Source organism: Oncorhynchus keta, chromosome 1 (genome assembly GCF_023373465.1).
Source record: "Oncorhynchus keta strain PuntledgeMale-10-30-2019 chromosome 1, Oket_V2, whole genome shotgun sequence".
In the NCBI taxonomy this organism is placed as follows: Eukaryota; Metazoa; Chordata; class Actinopteri; order Salmoniformes; family Salmonidae; genus Oncorhynchus; species Oncorhynchus keta.
The window spans coordinates 96,891,630-96,915,463 of NC_068421.1; the positions used below are offsets into that span (position 1 = coordinate 96,891,630).

Genomic DNA, 23,834 nt, shown 5'->3' on the forward strand with positions numbered 1-23,834 from the left:
ATAACCATCAGGTACAGTGTAATAACCATCAGGTACAGTGTAATAACCATCAGGTACAGTATAATAACCATCAGGTACAGTGTAATAACCATCAGGTACAGCTGTTACCATCAGGTACAGTATAATAACCATCAGTACAGTATAATAACCATCAGGTACAGTATAATAACCATCAGGTACAGTGTAATAACCATCAGATACAGTGTAATAACCATCAGGTACAGTGTAATAACCATCAGGTACAGTATAATAACCATCAGGTACAGTGTAATAACCATCAGGTACAGTGTAATAACCATCAGGTACAGTATAATAACCATCAGGTACAGTGTAATAACCATCAGGTACAGTGTAATAACCATCAGGTACAGTATAATAACCATCAGGTACAGCTGTTACCATCAGGTACAGTATAATAACCATCAGGTACAGTGTAATAACCATCAGGTACAGTATAATAACCATCAGGTACAGTGTAATAACCATCAGGTACAGTATAATAACCATCAGGTACAGTGTTACCATCAGGTACAGTATAATAACCATCAGGTACAGTGTAATAACCATCAGGTACAGTATAATAACCATCAGGTACAGTATAATAACCATATAATAACCATCAGGTACAGTATAATAACCATCAGGTACAGTATAATAACCATCAGGTACAGTGTAATAACCATCAGGTACAGTGTAATAACCATCAGGTACAGTATAATAACCATCAGGTACAGTATAATAACCTGTCACCATCAGGTACAGTGTAATAACCATCAGGTACAGTATAATAACCATCAGGTACAGTATAATAACCATCAGGTACAGTGTAATAACCATCAGGTACAGTGTAATAACCATCAGGTACAGTGTAATAACCATCAGGTACAGTATAATAACCATCAGGTACAGCTGTTACCATCAGGTACAGTATAATAACCATCAGGTACAGTGTAATAACCATCAGGTACAGTATAATAACCATCAGGTACAGTATAATAACCATCAGGTACAGTATAATAACCATCAGGTACAGTATAATAACCATCAGGTACAGTATAATAACCATCAGGTACAGTGTAATAACCATCAGGTACAGTATAATAACCATCAGGTACAGCTGTAATAACCATCAGGTACAGTGTAATAACCATCAGGTACAGTGTAATAACCATCAGGTACAGTATAATAACCATCAGGTACAGTGTAATAACCATCAGGTACAGTGTAATAACCATCAGGTACAGTGTAATAACCATCAGGTACAGTGTAATAACCATCAGGTACAGTGTAATAACCATCAGGTACAGTATAATAACCATCAGGTACAGGGTAATAACCATCAGGTACAGTGTAATAACCATCAGGTACAGTATAATAACCATCAGAGGTAATAACCATCAGGTACAGTATAATAACCATCAGGTACAGTATAATAACCATCAGGTACAGTATAATAACCATCAGGTACAGTGTAATAACCATCAGATACAGTATAATAACCATCAGGTACAGTGTAATAACCATCAGGTACAGTGTAATAACCATCAGGTACAGCTGTTACCATCAGGTACCATCAGTATAATAACCATCAGGTACAGTGTAATAACCATCAGGTACAGTATAATAACCATCAGGTACAGTATATTAACCATCAGGTACAGTATAATAACCATCAGGTACAGTATAATAACCATCAGGTACAGTATAATAACCATCAGGTACAGTATAATAACCATCAGGTACAGTGTAATAACCATCAGGTACAGTATAATAACCATCAGGTACAGTATAATAACCATCAGGTACAGTATAATAACCATCAGGTAACCATCAGGTACAGTATAATAACCATCAGGTACAGTGTAATAACCATCAGGTACAGTGTAATAACCATCAGGTACAGTATAATAACCATCAGGTACAGTATAATAACCATCAGGTACAGTATAATAACCATCAGGTACAGTATAATAACCATCAGGTACAGTGTAATAACCATCAGGTACAGTATAATAACCATCAGGTACAGTATAATAACCATCAGGTACAGTGTAATAACCATCAGGTACAGTGTAATAACCATCAGGTACAGTGTAATAACCATCAGGTACAGTATAATAACCATCAGGTACAGCTGTTACCATCAGGTACAGTGTAATAACCACCAGATACAGTATAATAACCATCAGGTACAGTGTAATAACCATCAGGTACAGTGTAATAACCACCAGGTACAGTATAATAACCATCAGGTACAGTGTAATAACCATCAGGTACAGTATAATAACCATCAGGTACAGTGTAATAACCATCAGGTACAGTGTAATAACCATCAGGTACAGTATAATAACCATCAGATACAGTGTAATAACCATCAGTACAGTGTAATAACCATCAGGTACAGTATAATAACCATCAGGTACAGCTGTTACCATCAGGTACAGTATAATAACCATCAGGTACAGTGTAATAACCATCAGGTACAGTATAATAACCATCAGATACAGTGTAATAACCATCAGTACAGTATAATAACCATCAGGTACAGCTGTTACCATCAGGTACAGTATAATAACCATCAGGTACAGTATAATAACCATCAGGTACAGTATAATAACCATCAGGTACAGTATAATAACCATCAGGTACAGTATAATAACCATCAGGTACAGTATAATAACCATCAGGTACAGTGTAATAACCATCAGGTACAGTGTAATAACCATCAGGTACAGTATAATAACCATCAGGTACAGCTGTAACCATCAGGTACAGTGTAATAACCATCAGGTACAGTGTAATAACCATCAGGTACAGTATAATAACCATCAGGTACAGTGTAATAACCATCAGGTACAGTATAATAACCATCAGGTACAGTGTAATAACCATCAGATACAGTATAATAACCATCAGGTACAGCTGTTACCATCAGGTACAGTATAATAACCATCAGGTACAGTATAATAACCATCAGGTACAGTATAATAACCATCAGGTACAGTATAATAACCATCAGGTACAGTATAATAACCATCAGGTACAGTATAATAACCATCAGATACAGTGTAATAACCATCAGGTACAGTGTAATAACCATCAGGTACAGTATAATAACCATCAGGTACAGCTGTCACCATCAGGTACAGTATAATAACCATCAGGTACAGTATAATAACCATCAGGTACAGTATAATAACCATCAGGTACAGTGTAATAACCATCAGGTACAGTGTAATAACCATCAGGTACAGTGTAATAACCATCAGGTACAGTGTAATAACCATCAGGTACAGTATAATAACCATCAGGTACAGTGTAATAACCATCAGGTACAGTGTAATAACCATCAGGTACAGTATAATAACCATCAGATACAGTGTAATAACCATCAGGTACAGTATAATAACCATCAGGTACAGTATAATAACCATCAGGTACAGTATAATAACCATCAGGTACAGTGTAATAACCATCAGGTACAGTATAATAACCATCAGGTACAGTGTAATAACCATCAGGTACAGTGTAATAACCATCAGGTACAGCTGTTACCATCAGGTACAGTATAATAACCATCAGGTACAGTGTAATAACCATCAGGTACAGTATAATAACCATCAGGTACAGTATAATAACCATCAGGTACAGTATAATAACCATCAGGTACAGTATAATAACCATCAGGTACAGTGTAATAACCATCAGATACAGTGTAATAACCATCAGGTACAGTGTAATAACCATCAGGTACAGTATAATAACCATCAGGTACAGTGTAATAACCATCAGGTACAGTGTAATAACCATCAGGTACAGTGTAATAACCATCAGGTACAGTGTAATAACCATCAGGTACAGTATAATAACCATCAGGTACAGTGTAATAACCATCAGGTACAGTGTAATAACCATCAGGTACAGTATAATAACCATCAGGTACAGTGTAATAACCATCAGGTACAGTATAATAACCATCAGGTACAGTATAATAACCATCAGGTACAGTATAATAACCATCAGGTACAGTGTAATAACCATCAGATACAGTATAATAACCATCAGGTACAGTATAATAACCATCAGGTACAGTGTAATAACCATCAGGTACAGCTGTTACCATCAGGTACAGTATAATAACCATCAGATACAGTATAATAACCATCAGGTACAGTATAATAACCATCAGGTACAGTATAATAACCATCAGGTACAGTGTAATAACCATCAGATACAGTATAATAACCATCAGGTACAGTGTAATAACCATCAGGTACAGTGTAAAACCATCAGGTACAGTATAATAACCATCAGGTACAGTGTAATAACCATCAGGTACAGTGTAATAACCATCAGGTACAGTGTAATAACCATCAGGTACAGTATAATAACCATCAGGTACAGTATAATAACCATCAGGTACAGTGTAATAACCATCAGGTACAGTATAATAACCATCAGATACAGTATAATAACCATCAGGTACAGTATAATAACCATCAGATACAGTATAATAACCATCAGGTATAACCATCAGCTGTAATAACCATCAGGTACAGTGTAATAACCATCAGGTACAGTATAATAACCATCAGGTACAGTATAATAACCATCAGGTACAGCTGTTACCATCAGATACAGTATAATAACCATCAGGTACAGTGTAATAACCATCAGGTACAGTGTAATAACCATCAGGTACAGTGTAATAACCATCAGGTACAGCTGTTACCATCAGGTACAGTGTAATAACCATCAGATACAGTGTAATAACCATCAGGTACAGTGTAATAACCATCAGGTACAGTGTAATAACCATCAGGTACAGTGTAATAACCATCAGGTACAGTATAATAACCATCAGGTACAGTATAATAACCATCAGGTACAGTGTAATAACCATCAGGTACAGTATAATAACCATCAGGTACAGCTGTTACCATCAGGTACAGTGTAATAACCACCAGATACAGTATAATAACCATCAGGTACAGTGTAATAACCATCAGGTACAGTGTAATAACCACCAGGTACAGTATAATAACCATCAGGTACAGCTGTTACCATTAGGTACAGTGTAAACCCATAGCTGTCACCATTGCATGATAATCCCAGGCCTGATGCACACTGTAAACATAGGGAGAATCTGCATACCCATCGCCTCCTTCTCAAAACCCATCAAACTGGATGAAGCATCTCAAGCTTTCTGTGGTTTCTACTGTTTACAACACTCTACCCCCCTCTACTCTCTGTCACTATCTCCCCATCATCTTTCCCCTCTCCTTTCCCTATCTTTAGACCTCTCTGCTCCTCTGAAGCATCTCTCTCTCTCTCTGTCTCTCTCTAACTCTTTACTAAACTCTCTCTCTCTCTCTCTCTCTCTCTCTCTCTGTCTCTCTCCCCCTATCTTTCCCCCCTCTCCCTTTCCCTGTTTACAACCTCTACCCCCCTCTCTCTCTCTGTCTCTCTCCCCTATCTTTCCCCCTCTCTCCCCTTTCCCCTATCTTTCTTTCTCTCTCTCTCTCTCTCTCTCTCTCTCTCTCTCTCTCTCTCTCTCTCTCTCTCCCTCTCCCCTATCTTTCCCCCTCTCTCCCTTTCCCCCTATCTCTTCTCTCTCTCTCTCTCTCTCTCTCTCTCTCTCTCTCTCTCTCTCTCTCTCTCCCTCTCCCCCTCTCTTTCCCCCCCTCTCCCTTTCCCATCTATCGCTCTCTCTCTCTCTCTCTCTGTCTCTCTCTCTCTCTCTCTCTCTCCCTCTCTCTCTCTCTCTCTCTCTCTCCTTATTCCTTTTCAATTTAATTCAGTTATATTTTTTGTAATGGGAAACAAATGTTTTCATTGTCGAAGCAAAAGGAATAGACAATAAAGAAAAGGGAAATAAATCAAATCAAATCCAACTTTATTAGTCACATGCACCGAATACAACAATTGGTGACCTCATAGTGAAACTCTTACTTACAAGCCCTTAACCAAGAGTTTAGTCTATTTGGTAAATATTTTCTTAAGTATAAAATAATACTAAAAAGTAACACAATAAGAATAAGAATAACTAGGCTATATACAGGGTATTACGGTACAGAGTCAATGTGGAGGCTATATACAGGGTATTACGGTACAGAGTCAATGTGGAGGCTATATACAGGGTGTTACGGTACAGAGTCAGTGTGGAGGCTATATACAGGGTATTACGGTACAGAGTCAATGTGGAGGCTATATACAGGGTATTACGGTACAGAGTCAATGTGGAGACTATATACAGGGTATTATGGTACAGAGTCAATGTGGAGGCTATATACAGGGTATTACGGTACAGAGTCAATGTGGAGGCTATATACAGGGTGTCACGGTACAGAGTCAATGTGGAGGCTATATACAGGGTATTACGGTACAGAGTCAATGTGGAGGCTATATACAGGGTATTACGGTACAGAGTCAATGTGGAGGCTATATACAGGGTGTTACGGTACAGAGTCAGTGTGGAGGCTATATACAGGGTATTACGGTACAGAGTCAATGTGGAGGCTATATACAGGGTATTACGGTACAGAGTCAATGTGGAGACTATATACAGGGTATTATGGTACAGAGTCAATGTGGAGGCTATATACAGGGTATTACGGTACAGAGTCAATGTGGAGGCTATATACAGGGTGTCACGGTACAGAGTCAATGTGGAGGCTATATACAGGGTATTACGGTACAGAGTCAATGTGGAGGCTATAAATACAGGGGTACCGGTACAGAGTCAATGTGGAGGCTATATACAGGGTGTTACGGTACAGAGTCAATGTGGAGGCTATATACAGGGTGTTACGGTACAGAGTCAATGTGGAGGCTATATACAGGGTGTTACGGTACAGAGTCAATGTGGAGGCTATATACGGGGTATTACGGTACAGAGTCAATATGGAGGCTATATACAGGTTGTTACGGTACAGAGTCAGTGTGGAGGCTATATACAGGGTGTTACGGTACAGAGTCAATGTGGAGACTATATACAGGGGGTACCGGTACAGAGTCAGTGTGGAGGCTATATACAGGGTGTTACGGTACAGAGTCAATGTGGAGGCTATATACGGGGTATTACGGTACAGAGTCAATATGGAGGCTATATACAGGGTGTTACGGTACAGAGTCAGTGTGGAGGCTATATACAGGGTGTTTACAGAGTCAGTGTGGAGGCTATATATACAGGGTATTACGGTACAGAGTCAGTGTGGAGGCTATATACAGGGTATTATACAGAGTCAGTGTGGAGGCTATATACAGGGTGTTACGGTACAGAGTCAGTGTTGAGGCTATATACAGGGTCGGTACAGAGTCAATGTGGAGGCTATATACAGGGTGTTACGGTACAGAGTCAATGTGGAGGCTATATACAGGGTATTACGGTACAGAGTCAATGTGGAGGCTATATACAGGGTATTACGGTACAGAGTCAATGTGGAGGCTATATACAGGTTGTTACGGTACAGAGTCAGTGTGTAGGGGTACAGGTTAGTTAAGGTAATTTGTAGATGTAGGTGGGGGTGAAGTGTCAATGTAAATAGTCAGGTGGCGATGTTATTAATTGTTCAGAAATAAACAAGTTAATGTTAGTAAACTTTACATTCCCAAAAGTTTTAATAGAATATAGACAATTCAATTGTTATATATTATTGATTATGTACAATGTTTTGTGCTATCTAAATTATTTCTCCCCCCCCTCTTTCTTTCCCCCTGGTTCCTGTAGGTTATGTGAGGTCCTCAACCTTGACCCCAGACACGTCCTGATAGCTGAGGTGATCTTCACCAACATCGGAGGAGCAGCAACAGCAGTCGGGGATCCCCCCAACGTTATCATCGTCTCCAACCAGGACCTCCGGAAGAGTGTAGGACTCTGTTATCACGTCTTAGAATGCATCTCTAATGGCACCCTATTCCCTATATAGAGCACTACTGTTGACCAGGGCCTGCGCCCTATTCCCTATATAGAGCACCAGGGCCTGCACCCTATTCCCTATATAGAGCACTACTGTTGACCAGGGCCTGCGCCCTATTCCCTATATAGAGCACCAGGGCCTGCACCCTATTCCCTATATAGAGCACTACTGTTGACCAGGGCCTGCGCCCTATTCCCTATATAGAGCACTACTGTTGACCAGGGCCTGCACCCTATTCCCTATATAGAGCACCAGGGCCTGCACCCTATTCCCTATATAGAGCACCAGGGCCTGCACCCTATTCCCTATATAGAGCACTACTATTGACCAGGGCCTGCACCCTATTCCCTATATAGAGCACCAGGGCCTGCACCCTATTCCCTATATAGAGCACTACTATTGACCAGGGCCTGCACCCTATTCCCTATATAGAGCACCAGGGCCTGCACCCTATTCCCTATATAGAGCACCAGGGCCTGCACCCTATTCCCTATATAGAGCACTACTGTTGACCAGGGCCTGCACCCTATTCCCTATATAGAGCACCAGGGCCTGCGCCCTATTCCCTATATAGAGCACCAGGGCCTGCACCCTATTCCCTATATAGAGCACTACTATTGACCAGGGCCTGCACCCTATTCCCTATATAGAGCACCAGGGCCTGCACCCTATTCCCTATATAGAGCACTACTATTGACCAGGGCCTGCACCCTATTCCCTATATAGAGCACCAGGGCCTGCACCCTATTCCCTATATAGAGCACTACTATTGACCAGGGCCTGCACCCTATTCCCTATATAGAGCACTACTATTGACCAGGGCCTGCACCCTATTCCCTATATTGAATATTTTTTTTTTACCAAGGTCTGTAGATATACTGATCCTGATATAGGGAATATCCGGGACACAGACTTACTGTGAACCTAACTCGAGGTTTAAATCAGTGTGTTGGGTCGGGCCTTGAACTGGTAAGGATAGAATTATAACACAGACTGGTTGTGAACTACACGACACCTGGTGAAGGGGACGTTATTTAAACAGGCAAGTCAGTTAAGAACAAATTCTTATTTACAATGATGGCCAAGAAACAGTCGCTTAACTGCCTTGTTCGGGGGCAGAACGACAGATTTTTTTACCTTGTCAGATCGGGGATTAGATCCTGCAACCTTTCGGTTACTAGTCCAACGCTCTAACCACTAGGCTGCCCTGCCGCCCAGCATTATAAGGCTGTGTTGAGACATTGACTCACATCAATGACCCAAGCCCAGCTCAGACTTTCAGCACGGTTATAGGGAAGCACGTTCAGCAAGCACTTACACAAATGACTAATGATTGGCTGAGAGAAATTGATGATAAAAAGATTGTGGGAGCTGTTTTGTTAGACATTATCGATCGTAGTCTGCTGCTGGAAAAACATACAGTACCAGTCTAAAGTTTGGACACCTACTCATTCAAGGGTTTTTCTTTATTTGTACTATTTTCTACATTGTAGATGAATAATGAAGACATCAAAACTATGAAATAACACATATGGTATCCTGTAGTAACCAAAAAAGTGTTAAGTAAATCAAAATATATTTCATATTTGAGATTCTTTGCCTTGATGACAGCTTTGCACATTCGTGGCATTCTCTCAGCCAGCTTCATGATGTCGTCACCTGGAATGAAGAATCTCAAATGTGAGATATATTTTGTTTTGTTTAAACACTTTTTTGGTTACTACATGATTCCATATGTGTTATTTCAAAGTTTTGATGTCTTCACTATTATTCTACAATGTAGAACATTTACATTTACATTTAAGTCATTTAGCAGACTTACAAATTGGTGCATTCACCTTATGACATCCAGTGGAACAGTCACTTTACAATAGTGCATCTAAATCTTAAAAGGGGGGGGTGAGAAGGATTACTTATCCTATCCTAGGTATTAATTGAAGAGGTGGGGTTTCAGGTGTCTCCGGAAGGTGGTGATTGACTCCGCTGTCCTGGCGTCGTGAGGGAGTTTGTTCCACCATTGGGGGCCAGAGCAGCGAAAGTTTTGACTGGGCTGGGAACTGTACTTCCTCAGTGGTAGGGAGGCGAGCAGGCCAGAGGTGGATGAACGCAGTGCCCTTGTTTGGGTGTAGGGCCTGATCAGAGCCTGGAGGTACTGAGGTGCCGTTCCCTCACAGCTCCGTAGGCAAGCACCATGGTCTTGTAGCGGATGCGAGCTTCAACTGGAAGCCAGTGGAGAGAGCGGAGGAGCGGGGTGACGTGAGAGAACTTGGGAAGGTTGAACACCAACGGGCTGCGGCGTTCTGGATGAGTTGTAGGGTTTAATGGCACAGGCAGGGAGCCCAGCCAACAGCGAGTTGCAGTAGTCCAACGGGAGATGACAAGTGCCTGGATTAGGACCTGCGCCGCTTCCTGTGTGAGGCAGGGTCGTACTCTGCGGATGTTGTAGAGCATGAACCTACAGGAACGGGCCACCGCCTTGATGTTAGTTGAGAACGACAGGGTGTTCTCCAGTGTTCTCCAGGATCACGCCAAGGTTCTTAGCGCTCTGGGAGGAGGACACAATGGAGTTGTCAACTGTGATGGCAAGATCATGGAACGGGCAGTCCTTCCCCGGGAGGAAGAGCAGCTCCGTCTTGCCGAGGTTCAGCTTGAGGTGGTGATCCGTCATCCACACTGATATGTCTGCCAGACATGCAGAGATGCGATTCGCCACCTGGTCATCAGAAGGGGGAAAGGAGAAGATTAATTGTGTGTCGTCTGCATAGCAATGATAGGAGAGACCATGTGAGGTTTTGACAGAGCCAAGTGACTTGGTGTATAGCGAGAATAGGAGAGGGCCTAGAACAGAGCCCTGGGGGACACCAGTGGTGAGAGCGCGTGGTGGAGACAGATTCTCGCCACGCCACCTGGTAGGAGCGACCTGTCAGGTAGGACGCAATCCAAGCGTGGGCCGCGCCGGAGATGCCCAACTCGGGAGGGTGGAGAGGAGGATCTGATGGTTCACAGTATCAAGGCAGCCGATAGGTCTAGAAGGATGAGAGCAGAGGAGAGAGAGTTAGCTTTAGCGGTGCGGAGCGCCTCCGTGATACAGAGAAGAGCAGTCTCAGTTGAATGACTAGTCTTGAAACCTGACTGATTTGGATCAAGAAGGTCATTCTGAGAGAGATAGCGGGAGAGCTGGCCAAGAACGGCACGTTCAAGAGTTTTGGAGAGAAAAGAAAGAAGGGATACTGGTCTGTAGTTGTGACATCGGAGGGATCGAGTGTAGGTTTTTTCAGAAGGGGTGCAACTCTGTCTCTTGAAGACGGAAGGGACGTAAGCCAGCGGTCAGGGATGAGTTGATCGAGGTGAGGTAAGGGAGAAGGTCTCTGGAAATGGTCTGGAGAAGAGAGGAGGGGATAGGGTCAAGCGGGCAGGTTGTTGGGCGGCCGGTGTGTTCCAAGACGTGAGATTTCATCTGGAGAGAGAGGGGAGAAAGAGGTCAGAGCACAGGGTATGGCAGTGTGAGCAGAACCAGCGGTGTCGTTTGACTTAGCAAACGAGGATCGGATGTTGTCGACCTTCTTTTCAAAATGGTTGACGAAGTCATCTGCAGAGAGAGGAGGGGGGAGGATCCTTCAGGAGGGAGGAGAAGGTGGCAAAGAGCTTCCTAGGGTTAGAGGCAGATGCTTGGAATTTAGAGTGGTAGAAAGTGGCTTTAGCAGCAGAGACAGAAGAGGAAAATGTAGAGAGGAGGGAGCGAAAGGATGCCAGGTCCGCAGGGGAGGCGTGTTTTCCTCCATTTCCGCTCGGCTGCCCGGAGCCCTGTTCTGTGAGCTCCAGTCGTCGAGCCACGGAGCGGGAGGGGAGGACCGAGCCGGCCTGGAGGATAGGGGGCATAGAGAGTCAAAGGATGCAGAAAGGGAGGAGAGGAGGGTTGAGGCAGAATCAGGAGATAGGTTGGAGAAGGTTTGAGCAGAGGGAAGAGATGATAGGATGGAAGAGGAGAGAGTAGCGGGGGAGAGAGAGCGAAGGTTGGGACCCCGATACCATCCAGTAGGGGCAGTGTGGGAAGTGTTGGATGAGAGCGAGAGGGAAAAGGATACAAGGTAGTGGTCGGAGACTTGGAGGAGTTGCAATGGGGTTAGTGGAAGAACAGCATCTAGTAAAGATGAGGCCTGCAGCGTATTGCCTGCCTTGTGAGTAGGGGGGAAGGTGAGAGGGTGAGGTCAAAAAGAGGAGAGGAGTGGAAAGAAGGAGGCAGAGAGGAATGAGTCAAAGGTAGACGAGGGGAGGTTAAAGTCACCCAGAACTGTGAGAGGTGAGCCAGTCCTCAGGAAAGGAGCTTATCAAGGCATCAAGCTCATTGATGAACTCTCCGAGGAACCTGGAGGCAGATAAATGATAAGGATGTTGCTTGAAAGGGCTGGTAACTGTGACAGCATGGAATTCAAAGGAGGCAATAGACAGATGGGTAAGGGGAGAAAAGAGAATGACCACTTGAGAGATGAGGATCCCGGTGCCACCACCCCGCTGACCAGAAGCTCCGGGTGTGCGAGAACACGTGGGCGGACGAAGAGAGAGCAGTAGGAGTGGCAGTGTTATCTGTGGTGATCCATGTTTCCATCAGTGCCAAGAAGTCGAGGGACTGAGGGAGGCATAGGCTGAGATGAACTCTGCCTTGTTCCGCAGATCGGCAGTTCCAGGCTGGAGACCTGGAACTCCACGTGTCGTGCGCGCTGGGACCTCCAGATTAGGTGCCACGCGGTGTAAAGCAGTTTGTATGGTCTGTGCAGAGAGGAGAGAACAGGGATAGACAGACACATAGTTGACAGGCTACAGAAGAGGTACGCTAATGCAAAGGAGATTGGAATGACAAGTGGACTACACGTCTCGAATGTTCAGAAAGTAAGCTTATGTAGCAAGAATCTTATTGACTAAAATGATTAAAATGATACAGTACTGCTGAAGTAGGCTAGCTGGCAGTGGCTGCGTTGTTGACTTTGTAGGCCAGCTGGCAGTGGCTGCGTTGTTGACACTACACTAATCAAGTCGTTCCGTTGAGTGTAATAGTTTCTACAGTGCTGCTATTCGGGGCTAGCTGGCTAGCTAGCAGTGTTGATTACGTTACGTTGCGTTAAAGAACGACAATAGCTGGCTAGCTAACCTAGAAAATCGCTCCAGACTACACAATTATCTTTGATACAAAGACGGCTATGTAGCTAGCTATGTAGCTGCTAGATCAAACAAATCAAACCGTTGTGCTGTAATGAAATTAAATGAAAATGTGATACTACCTGTGGAGCGAAGCGGAATGTGACCAGTTGTTGAGTGCAGTTCTATTCAGACGTTGGCTAGCTGTTGGCTAGCTGGCAGTGTCTCCTACGTTAAGGACGACAAATAGCTGGCTAGCTAACCTCTGGTAAATTAAGATAATCACTCTAAGACTACACAATTATCTTGGATACGAAGACAGCAAAGACAGCTATGTAGCTGGCTAACACTACACTAATCAAGTCGTTCAGTTGAGTGTAATAGTTTCTACAGTGCTGCTAATCGGTGGACGTTTGCTAGCTGGCTAGCTGCTGGGCAGAGCAGTGAAGACTACGTTAGGACCGAAATAAGATAATTGAGCATATCTTTGATACAAAGACGGCTATGTAGCTAGCTAAGAAGAAATTGCTAAGATTAGACAAATCAAACCGTTGTACTATAATGAAATGTAATGAAATGTAATGAAAAAGTTATACTACCTGCGGAGCGAAATGCGAATGCGACCGCTCGCTCCAACCCGGAACCCCAAGAAAAACCCTTGAATGAGTAGGTGTCCAAACATTTGACTGGTACTATAGATATGTGAAACCAGGTAACAAGCCAGGATGCACCTGAGCTCAATTTCGAGTTTCATAGCAAAGGGTCTGAATACTTATGTAAACAAGGTATTTCAGTTTTTTAAAATGTTTAATACATTTGCAAACATTTATATTAACCTGTTTTTCGCTTTGTCAGTATGGGGTATTGTGTGTAGATTGCTTTTAATTACTATTATTTTATTTAGAATAAGTGTAACGGCGTTCTTCGTTTGTCGAAAGAGAGTCGGACCGAAATGCAGCGTGGTGGTTACTCATGTCTTTAATGAAACAATCGCGATACATGAAATAACTATACAAATACAAAACAACAAACGGAACGTGAAACCTAATTACAGCCTATCTGGTGAACACTACACAGAGACAGGAACAATCACCCACGAAATACACAGTGAAACCCCGGCTACCTAAATACGGTTCCCCATCAGAGACAACGAGAATCACCTGACTCTGATTGAGAACCGCCTCAGGCAGCCAAGCCCATACAACACCCCTACTCAGCCGCAATCCCAATAACTACAAAACCCCAATACGAAATACAACAAAACAAACCCATGTCACACCCTGGCCTGACCAGACAATCAACGAAAACACAAAACACTATGACCAAGGCTGTAACGTAACAAAATGTGGGAAAAGTCAAGGGCCTGAATACTTTCCAAAGGCACTGTATGTGTGCCAGTCTGTGCCAGTCTGTGTCCGTGTGTTCCAGTGTGTGCCAGTCTGTGTCCGTGTGTGTCAGTGTGTGCCAGTCTGTGTCCGTGTGTTCCAGTGTGTGCCAGTCTGTGTCCGTGTGTTCCAGTGTGTGCCAGTCTGTGTCCGTGTGTGCCAGTCTGTGCCAGTCTGTGTCCGTGTGTTCCAGTGTGTGCCAGTCTGTGTCCGTGTGTTCCAGTGTGTGCCAGTCTGTGTCCGTGTGTGCCAGTCTGTGCCAGTCTGTGTCCGTGTGTTCCAGTGTGTGCCAGTCTGTGTCCGTGTGTTCCAGTGTGTGCCAGTCTGTGTCCGTGTGTGTCCGTGTGTGCCAGTATGTGTCCGTGTGTTCCAGTGTGTGCCAGTCTGTGTCCGTGTGTGACAGTGTGTGCCCGTGTGTGCCAGTGTGTGCCAGTGTGTGTGCCAGTGTGTGCCAGTGTGTGCCAGTGTGTGTCCGTGTGTGACCGTGTGTGCCAGTGTGTGCCGTGTGCCAGTGTGCCAGTGTGTGCCAGTCTGTGTCCGTGTGTGTCAGTGTGTGCCAGTCTGTGACCGTGTGTGCCAGTGTGTGCCAGTATGTGACCGTGTGTGCCAGTGTGTGCCAGTCTGTGTCAGTGTGTGACCGTGTGTGCCAGTGTGTGCCAGTGTGTGCCAGTCTGTGTCCGTGTGTGCCCGTGTGTGCCAGTGTGTGCCAGTCTGTGTCCGTGTGTGCCCGTGTGTGCCAGTGTGTGCCCGTGTGTGACCGTGTGTGCCAGTGTGTGCCAGTGTGTGCCAGTGTGTGCCAGTGTGTGCCAGTGTGTGCCCCAGTGTGTGCCAGTGTGTGCCAGTGTGTGCCAGTGTGTGCCAGTGTGTGCCAGTGTGTGCCAGTGTGTGCCCGTGTGTGCCAGTGTGTGCCAGTGTGTGCCAGTGTGTGCCAGTGTGTGCCCGTGTGTGCCAGTGTGTGCCAGTGTGTGCCTGTGTGTGCCAGTGTGTGCCAGTGTGTGCCCGTGTGTGCCAGTGTGTGCCAGTGTGTGCCAGTGTGTGCCTGTGTGTGCCAGTGTGTGCCCGTGTGTACGTGCATGCTTGAGTGTGTGTGTACACTACAGGTGGCATCCACAGATTTTCCTGGTAATTGGGAGTCATCTCCTGTAGCCGGTAACCCGTGGTGACAGCCCTGGCATTAGTAGCTGCTGGACCGCCATTGGGCTACCAGACACCCTGTAAACCAATCAGAGTGGCTCACTCCCCAGGCTCTACCTGGCCTGTAACCAATCACAGCATATCACACCTTAGGCTGCTGAATGTAGACAGACAAACAGCACCTTGATGTTTTAAGACAGCCACAGACTAGACCACATACACCTACGGTGCATCCCAAATGGCCACCTATTCTCTATACTGTGCACTTGTAGATTATTAGTTGGCTGACCTGTTTAGCAGCGTCTTGCTGACTGTAAAGTGGGGCATGAACAAATGATGAGGGAATGAGATCACCTCATTTACAGGGTGTTACCCTGCATTACCCTAAAAATGCATGCACGCACGCACGCATGCATGCACGCACGCACGCACGCACGCACACACGCACACACACACACACACACACACACACACACACACACACACACACACACACACACACACACACACACACACACACACACACACACACACACAGAACATGTGTATGTGTAGAGACCATAGAGACCATACCCTCTATATAGAGAATATACCCCTATATAGAGATCATATCCTATATAGAGAACATACCCCTATATAGAGACCATACCCTCTATATAGAGACCATACCCCTGTATAGAGACCATATCCCCTATATAGAGATCATATCCCCTATGTAGAGACCATATATCCCCTATATAGAGACCATATCCCCTATGTAGAGATCATATCCCCTATGTAGAGATCATATCCCTATATAGAGATCATATCCCCTATGTAGAGATCATATATAGAGACCATATCCCCTATATAGAGACCATATCCCCTATGTAGAGACCATATCCCCATATAGAGACCATATCCCCTATGTAGAGATCATATCCCCTATGTAGAGATCATATCCCCTATATAGAGATCATATCCCCTATATAGAGACCATATCCCCTATATAGAGACCATATCCCCTATATAGAGACCATACCCCCTATATAGAGACCATATCCCCTATGTAGAGATCATATCCCCTATGTAGAGACCATACCCCCTATATAGAGACCATATCCCCTATGTAGAGATCATATCCCCTATGTAGAGACCATACCCCCTATGTAGAGACCATATCCCCTATGTAGAGATCATATCCCCTATGTAGAGACCATATCCCCTATGTAGAGATCATATCCCCTATGTAGAGACCATATCCCCTATGTAGAGATCATATCCCCTATATAGAGATCATATCCCCTACATTGATTTGATATATACAGAGAAAAGAGTCGGCCCGAGGGTTGAACCCTGTGGCACCCCCATAGAGACTTCCAGAGGAAGTCTGATATAGAGAATGATATAGAGATCATATCCCCTATATAGAGATCATATTTATTTTTTATTTTATTTATTTCAACTTTATTTAACCAGGTAGGCTAGTTGAGAACAAGTTCTCATTTGCAACTGTGACCTGGCCAAGATAAAGAGTTACACATGGAGTAAACAATTAACAAGTCAATAACACAGTAGGAAAAAAAAGGGGAGTCTATATACATTGTGTGCAAAAGGCGTGAGGTAGGCGAATAATTACAATTTTGCAGATTAACACTGGAGTGATAAATGATCAGATGGTCATGTACAGGTAGAGTTATTGGTGTGCAAAAGAGCAGAAAAGTAAATAAATAAAAACAGTATGGGGATGAGGTAGGTAAAAATGGGTGGGCTATTTGCCGATAGACTATGTACAGCGGCAGCGATCGGTTAGCTGCTCAGATAGCTGATGTTTGAAGTTGGTGAGGGAGATAAAAGTCTCCAACTTCAGCGATTTTTGCAATTCGTTCCAGTCACAGGCAGCAGAGAACTGGAACGAAAGGCGGCCAAATGAGGTGTTGGCTTTAGGGATGATCAGTGAGATACACCTGCTGGAGCGCGTGCTACGGATCAGGGAATCGCCCGCAGCAAGAACAACATCATTGATATATACAGAGAAAAGAGTCGGCCCGAGGATTGAACCCTGTGGCACCCCCATAGAGACTTCCAGAGGAAGTCTGATATAGAGAATGATATAGAGATCATATCCCCTATATAGAGACCATATCCCCTATATAGAGACCATATCCCCTATATAGAGATCATACCCCCTATAAAGAGCCCATAAACCCTATATAGAGCCCATATCTCCTACATAGAGCCTATATCCCCTACATAGAGCCTATATCCCCTACATAGAGCCTTTATCTCCTATACATATACAGAGCCCATATCCCTTATATAGAGCCCTATGGGCCCTGGTCAGAAGCGGTACACTATATAGAAAATAGGGTGCCATTTGGGATGCATGACCTCATAGTATCCAATCAGGGTGGTGGAGGCAAGGCAAGACTGTTGTCAGCAACAGCTGTTGTGGAGCAAACTCTGCAGACCTGGGATGGTTGAATCGCCCATATATAGTACATTCGGAAAGTATTCAGATCCCTGGACCTTTTCCACATCTTATTATGTTACAGCCTTATTCTAAAATGGATTTAAAAAAAATGTAAGTAATCAACCTACATTACAATACACCAAAATGATGTGCGAAAACAGGCTTTTAGAAATGTTTGCAAATGTATTGAAAGTAAAAAACAGAAATAACTTATTCAGACCCTTTGCTATGAGACTCAAAATTGAGCTCAGGTGCATCCTGTTCCCATTGATCGTCCTTGAGATTTTTCTACAACTTGATTTAATTAATTGGACATGATTTTGAAAGGCACACACCTGTCTATATAAGGTCCCACAGTTGACAGTGCATATCAGAGCAAAAACCAAGCCATGAAGTTGAAGGAATTGTCCGTAGAGCGAGACAGTATTGTGTCGAGGCACACATCTGGGAAGGGTACTAGAAAATGTCTGCAGCATTGAAGGACCCCAAGAACACAGTGGCCTCCGTCATTCTTAAATCGAAGAAGATTGGAACCACTAAGATCTGTCCGCGGGGCCAAACTGAGCAATCGGGGGAGAAGGGCCTTGATCAGGGAGGTGACCAAGTACCCGATGGTCACTCTGACAGAGCTCCAGAGTTCCTCTGTGGAGATGGGAGAACCTTCCAGAAGGACAACCATCTCTGCAGCACTCCACCAATCAGGCTTTTATGATAGAGTGGCCAGATGAAGCCAGTCCTCAGTAAAAGGCAAATTACAGCCTGCTTGGGGTTTGCCAAAAGGCACCTCAAGGAATCTCGGTAAACAAGATTCTCTGGTTTGAAGAAATCAAGATTTGAACTATTTGGCCTGAATACCAGGCTTCATGTCTGGAGGAAACCTGGCACCATCCCTACGGTGAAGCATGATGGTGACATCATGCTGTGGGGATGTTTTCAGCGACAGGGAATGAGAGACTAGTCAGGATCGAAGGAAAGGTGAACAGATTAAAGTACCTAGAGATCCTTGATGAAAACCTGTTCCAGAGTGCTCAGCACCTCAGACTGGGGCAAAGTTTCACCTTTCAACAAGACAACGAACCTAAGCACACAGCCAAAACAATGCAGGAGTGGCTTTGGGACATGTCTCTGAATGACCTTGAGTTGCCCAGCCAGAGCCCGGACTTGAACCATATCGAACATCTCTGGAGAGACCTGAAAATAGCTGTGCAGCGATGCTCCCCATCCAACCTGACAGATCTTGAGAGGATCTGCAGAGGAGATTGGGAGACCCTCCCCAAATACAGGTGTGCCAAGCTTGTAGCGTCATACCCAAGACTGTAATCGCTGCCAGGTGCTTCAACAAAGTACTGAGTAAAGGGTCTGAATACTTAAAGTTGAAGTCGAAAGTTTACATACACCTTAGCGAAATATATTTAACCTCAATTTTTCACAATTCCTGACATTTAATCCTAGTAAAAATTCCCTGTCTTAGGTCAGTTAGGATCACCACTTTATTTTAAGAATGTGAAATGTCAAAATAATAGTAGAGAGAATTATTGATTTCAGCTTTTATTTCTTTCATCACATTCCCAATGGGTCAGAAGTTTACATACACTCAATTAGTATTTGGTAGCATTGCCAATACATTGTTTAACTTCGGTCAAATGTTTCGGGTAGCCTTCCACAAGATTCCCACAACAAGTTGGGTGAATTTTGGCCCATTCCTCCTGACAGAGCTGATGTAACTGAGTCAGGTTTGTAGGCCTCCTTGCTCGCACACACTTTTTCAGTTCTGCCCACAAATGTTCTAAGGGATTGAGGTCAGGGCTTTGTGATGGCCACTCCAATATCTTGACTTTGTTGTCCTTAAGCAATTTTGCCACAACTTTGGAAGTATGCTTGGGGTCATTGTCCATTTGGAAGACCCATTTGCGACCAAGCTTTAACTTCCTGACTGATATCTTGAGATGTTGCTTCAATATATCCACATATTTTTCCTACCTCATGAAGCCATCTATTTTGTGAAGTGCACCAGTCCCTCCTGCAGCAAAGCACCACCACAACATGATGCTGCCACCCCCTGCTTCACTGTTGGGATGGTGTTCATCAGCTTGCAAGCCTCCCCTTTTTTCTCCTAACATAATGATGGTCATTATGGCCAAACAGTTCTATTTTTGTTTCATCAGACCAGAGGACATTTCTCCAAAAAGTACGATCTTTTTTCCTCATGTGCAGTTGCAAACCGTAGTCTGGCTTTTTTATGGCGGTTTTGGAGCAGTAGCTTTTTCCTTGCTAAGCGGCCTTTCTGGTCATGTCGATATAGAACTCGTTTTTACTGTAGATATAGATCCTCCAGGACTAGTTGTCATGGCTGTCGAAACCAAGGTGCAGCGTTGAGCCTACATTTTCTTTTCTTTTTAAAATGACGCCAACAAACGAGAAAACAACCGTGAAGCTTACAGGGCAAAATGCCACAAACAAAGTTAACTATCCACAAAGACAGGTGGGAAAAAGGGCTGCCTAAGTATGGTTCCCAATCAGAGACAACGATAGACAGCTGTCCCTGATTGAGAACCATACCCGGCCAAAACATAGAAATACAAAACATAGAAAAACAAATCCCACCCAAATCACACCCTGACCAAACCAAAATAGAGACATAAAAAAGCTCTCTAAGGTCAGGGCGTGACACTAGTTTTACTGTGGATATAGATACTTTGTACCTGTTTCCTCCAGGAACCCTAGCGAGTAGGGATGTGAGGGATATTAGCGGAAGTAACCCCACTTCACAAGGTCCTTTGCTGCTGTTCTGGGATTGATTTGCATTTTTCACACCAAAGTACGTTCATCTCTAGTAGACAGAACGCGTCTCCTTCCTGAGTGGTATGACGGCTGCGTGGTCCCATGGTGTTTATACTTACGTACTATTGTTTGTACAGATGAACGTGGTACCTTCAGGCGTTTGGAAATTGCTCCCAAGGATGAACCAGACTTGTGGAGGTCTACAATTTGTTTTCTGAGGTCTTGGCTGATTTCTTATGATTTTCCCATGATGTCAAGCAAAGAGGCACTGAGTTTGAAGGTGGGCCTTGAAATACATCCACAGGTACACCTCCAATTGACTCAAATGATGTCAATTAGCCTATCAGAAGCTTCTAAAGCCATGACAAAATGTTCTGGTGTCACGGAATTCTAAGCAGGCTGGGAGTTTAAATAGACGATAAATGAACCAAAATAAGCAACAGGTGAAAACAATCAAGACAAAAGAAAAAGTGATCGGTGGCAGCTAGTAGGCCGGTGACGAGGCCCGCCGAGCGCCACCCGAACAGGAAGGGGAGCCACGTTCGGTGGAAGTCGTGACATCTGGAATTCTTCAAGCTGTTTAAAGGCACGATCAGTTTAGTTTATGCAAACTTCTGACCTACAGGATTTGTGATACTGTGAATTATAAGTGAAATAATCTGTCCGTAAACAATTGTTGAAAAAATTACTTGTGTCATGCACAAAGTAGATGTCCTGACCGACTTGCCAAAACTATAGTTTGTTAACAAGAAATTGTGGAGTGGTTGAAAAACTAGTTTTAATGACTACAACCTAGGTGTATGTAAACTTCTGTCTTCAGCTGTAGAATGAAGTAGTCTAGCTCTAATACATAGAATGAAGTAGTCTAGCTCTAATACATAGAATGAAGTAGCTCTAATACATAGAATGAAGTAGTCTAGCTCTAATACATAGAATGAAGTAGCTCTAATACATAGAATGAAGTAGCTCTAATACATAGAATGAAGTAGTCTAGCTCTAATACATAGAATGAAGTAGCTCTAATACATAGAATGAAGTAGCTCTAATACATAGAATGAAGTAGCTCTAATACATAGAATGAAGTAGTCTCGCTCTAATACATAGATTGACGTAGCTCTAATACATAGAATGAAGTAGCTCTAATACATAGAATGAAGTAGCTCTAATACATAGAATGAAGTAGCTCTAATACATAGAATGAAGTAGCTCTAATACATAGAATGAAGTAGCTCTAATACATAGAATGAAGTAGCTCTAATACATAGAATGAAGTAGCTCTAATACATAGAATGAAGTAGCTCTAATACATAGAATGAAGTAGCTCTAATACATAGAATGAAGTAGCTCTAATACATAGAATGAAGTAGCTCTAATACATAGAATGAAGTAGCTCTAATACATAGAATGAAGTAGCTCTAATACATAGAATGAAGTAGCTCTAATACATAGAATGAAGTAGCTCTAATACATAGAATCAAGTAGCTCTAATACATAGAATGAAGTAGCTCTAATACATAGAATGAAGTAGCTCTAATACATAGAATGAAGTAGCTCTAATACATAGAATGAAGTAGCTCTAATACATAGAATGAAGTATCCTATTCTAACCTCTGTTTGTCTCTGTCTGTTCCAGGGGATAGATTTTGCTAGTTTCACTGGCTACATGTTCCTGGGGATCTGTCTGGTCCTCCTCACCTCCTTCCCTTTCCTTCGCCTACTTTACTGGAACAAGAAGCTATACAACAAGGAGTCCAGCGAGATCGTCGGTGAGTCTGATTGTGTGTGTGTTTGTGTATAGCTGGCTAGCTAAAGCCAACTTCCTATAAATGCTAGTTGGCTAGTATTACGGAGAAACATCCAAACATTAATAAGCTACATAGCTTGATCAAATACATTTCCTAACACACCTCTCGCGAGTCCTGCCTGTCAACTGGCAGCTAAATTCAAACGCTGTGTTTTTAACTCAACACTCTTTCTCCTCCAGTGCAACTAGTACTTTTGGGTGTCAGGGAAAATGTATGGAATAAAAAGTACATCATTTTCTTTAGGAATGTAGTGAAGTAAAAGTTGTCAAAAATATAAATAGTAAAGTACAGAAAAAACAACAACTACTTAAGGAGTACATTAAAGTATTTTTTACTTAAGTACTTTACACCACTGACTATTGTTCAAGCCATCATTAGACGCACAGCACACGAATGAGGCAAAGAGAGAGAGAGAGGAGTTGGCTCCCAGGGGACCACCGGACACCGGGGCGATAGGTGTTAGGTGTAGTTACCTAGACATAGAGAGAGAGAGAGGAGTTGGCTCCCAGGGGACCACCGGACACCGGGGCGATAGGTGTTAGGTGTAGTTACCTAGACATAGAGAGAGAGAGGAGTTGGCTCCCAGGGGACCACCGGACACCGGGGCGATAGGTGTTAGGTGTAGTTACCTAGACATAGAGAGAGGAGTTGGCTCCCAGGGGACCACCGGACACCGGGGCGATAGGTGTTAGGTGTAGTTACCTAGACATAGAGAGAGAGAGAGGAGTTGGCTCCCAGGGGACCACCGGACACCGGGGCGATAGGTGTTAGGTGTAGTTACCTAGACATAGAGAGAGAGAGAGGAGTTGGCTCCCAGGGGACCACCGGACACCGGGGCGATAGGTGTTAGGTGTAGTTACCTAGACATAGAGAGAGGAGTTGGCTCCCAGGGGACCACCGGACACCGGGACGATAGGTGTTAGGTGTAGTTACCTAGACATAGAGAGAGAGAGAGGAGTTGGCTCCCAGGGGACCACCGGACACCGGGCGATAGGTGTTAGGTGTAGTTACCTAGACAGAGAGAGAGAGAGGAGTTGGCTCCCAGGGGACCACTGGACACCGGGCGATAGGTGTTAGGTGTAGTTTACCCAGGGGACCAGACACCTAGACATAGAGAGAGGAGTTGGCTCCCAGGGGACCACCGGACACCGGGGGCGATAGGTGTTAGGTGTAGTTACCTAGACACAGAGAGAGAGAGGAGTTGGCTCCCAGGGGACCACCGGAC

General features: G+C 43.9%; 1 protein-coding gene across 3 annotated transcripts in view; it reads left to right on the forward strand.

Moving 5' to 3' along the window:
* Positions 1-23,834, forward strand: part of oca2 (oculocutaneous albinism II) — a 369,117-nt gene that overhangs the window by 189,255 nt on the left and 156,028 nt on the right. For all 3 annotated transcript variants that reach the window (XM_052467917.1, XM_052467907.1, XM_052467911.1), the window contains exons 14-15: positions 7,730-7,868; positions 22,438-22,570. In XM_052467917.1, coding sequence (XP_052323877.1) covers positions 7,730-7,868; positions 22,438-22,570 — 272 coding nt within the window. The remainder of the gene's footprint in view (positions 1-7,729; positions 7,869-22,437; positions 22,571-23,834) is intronic.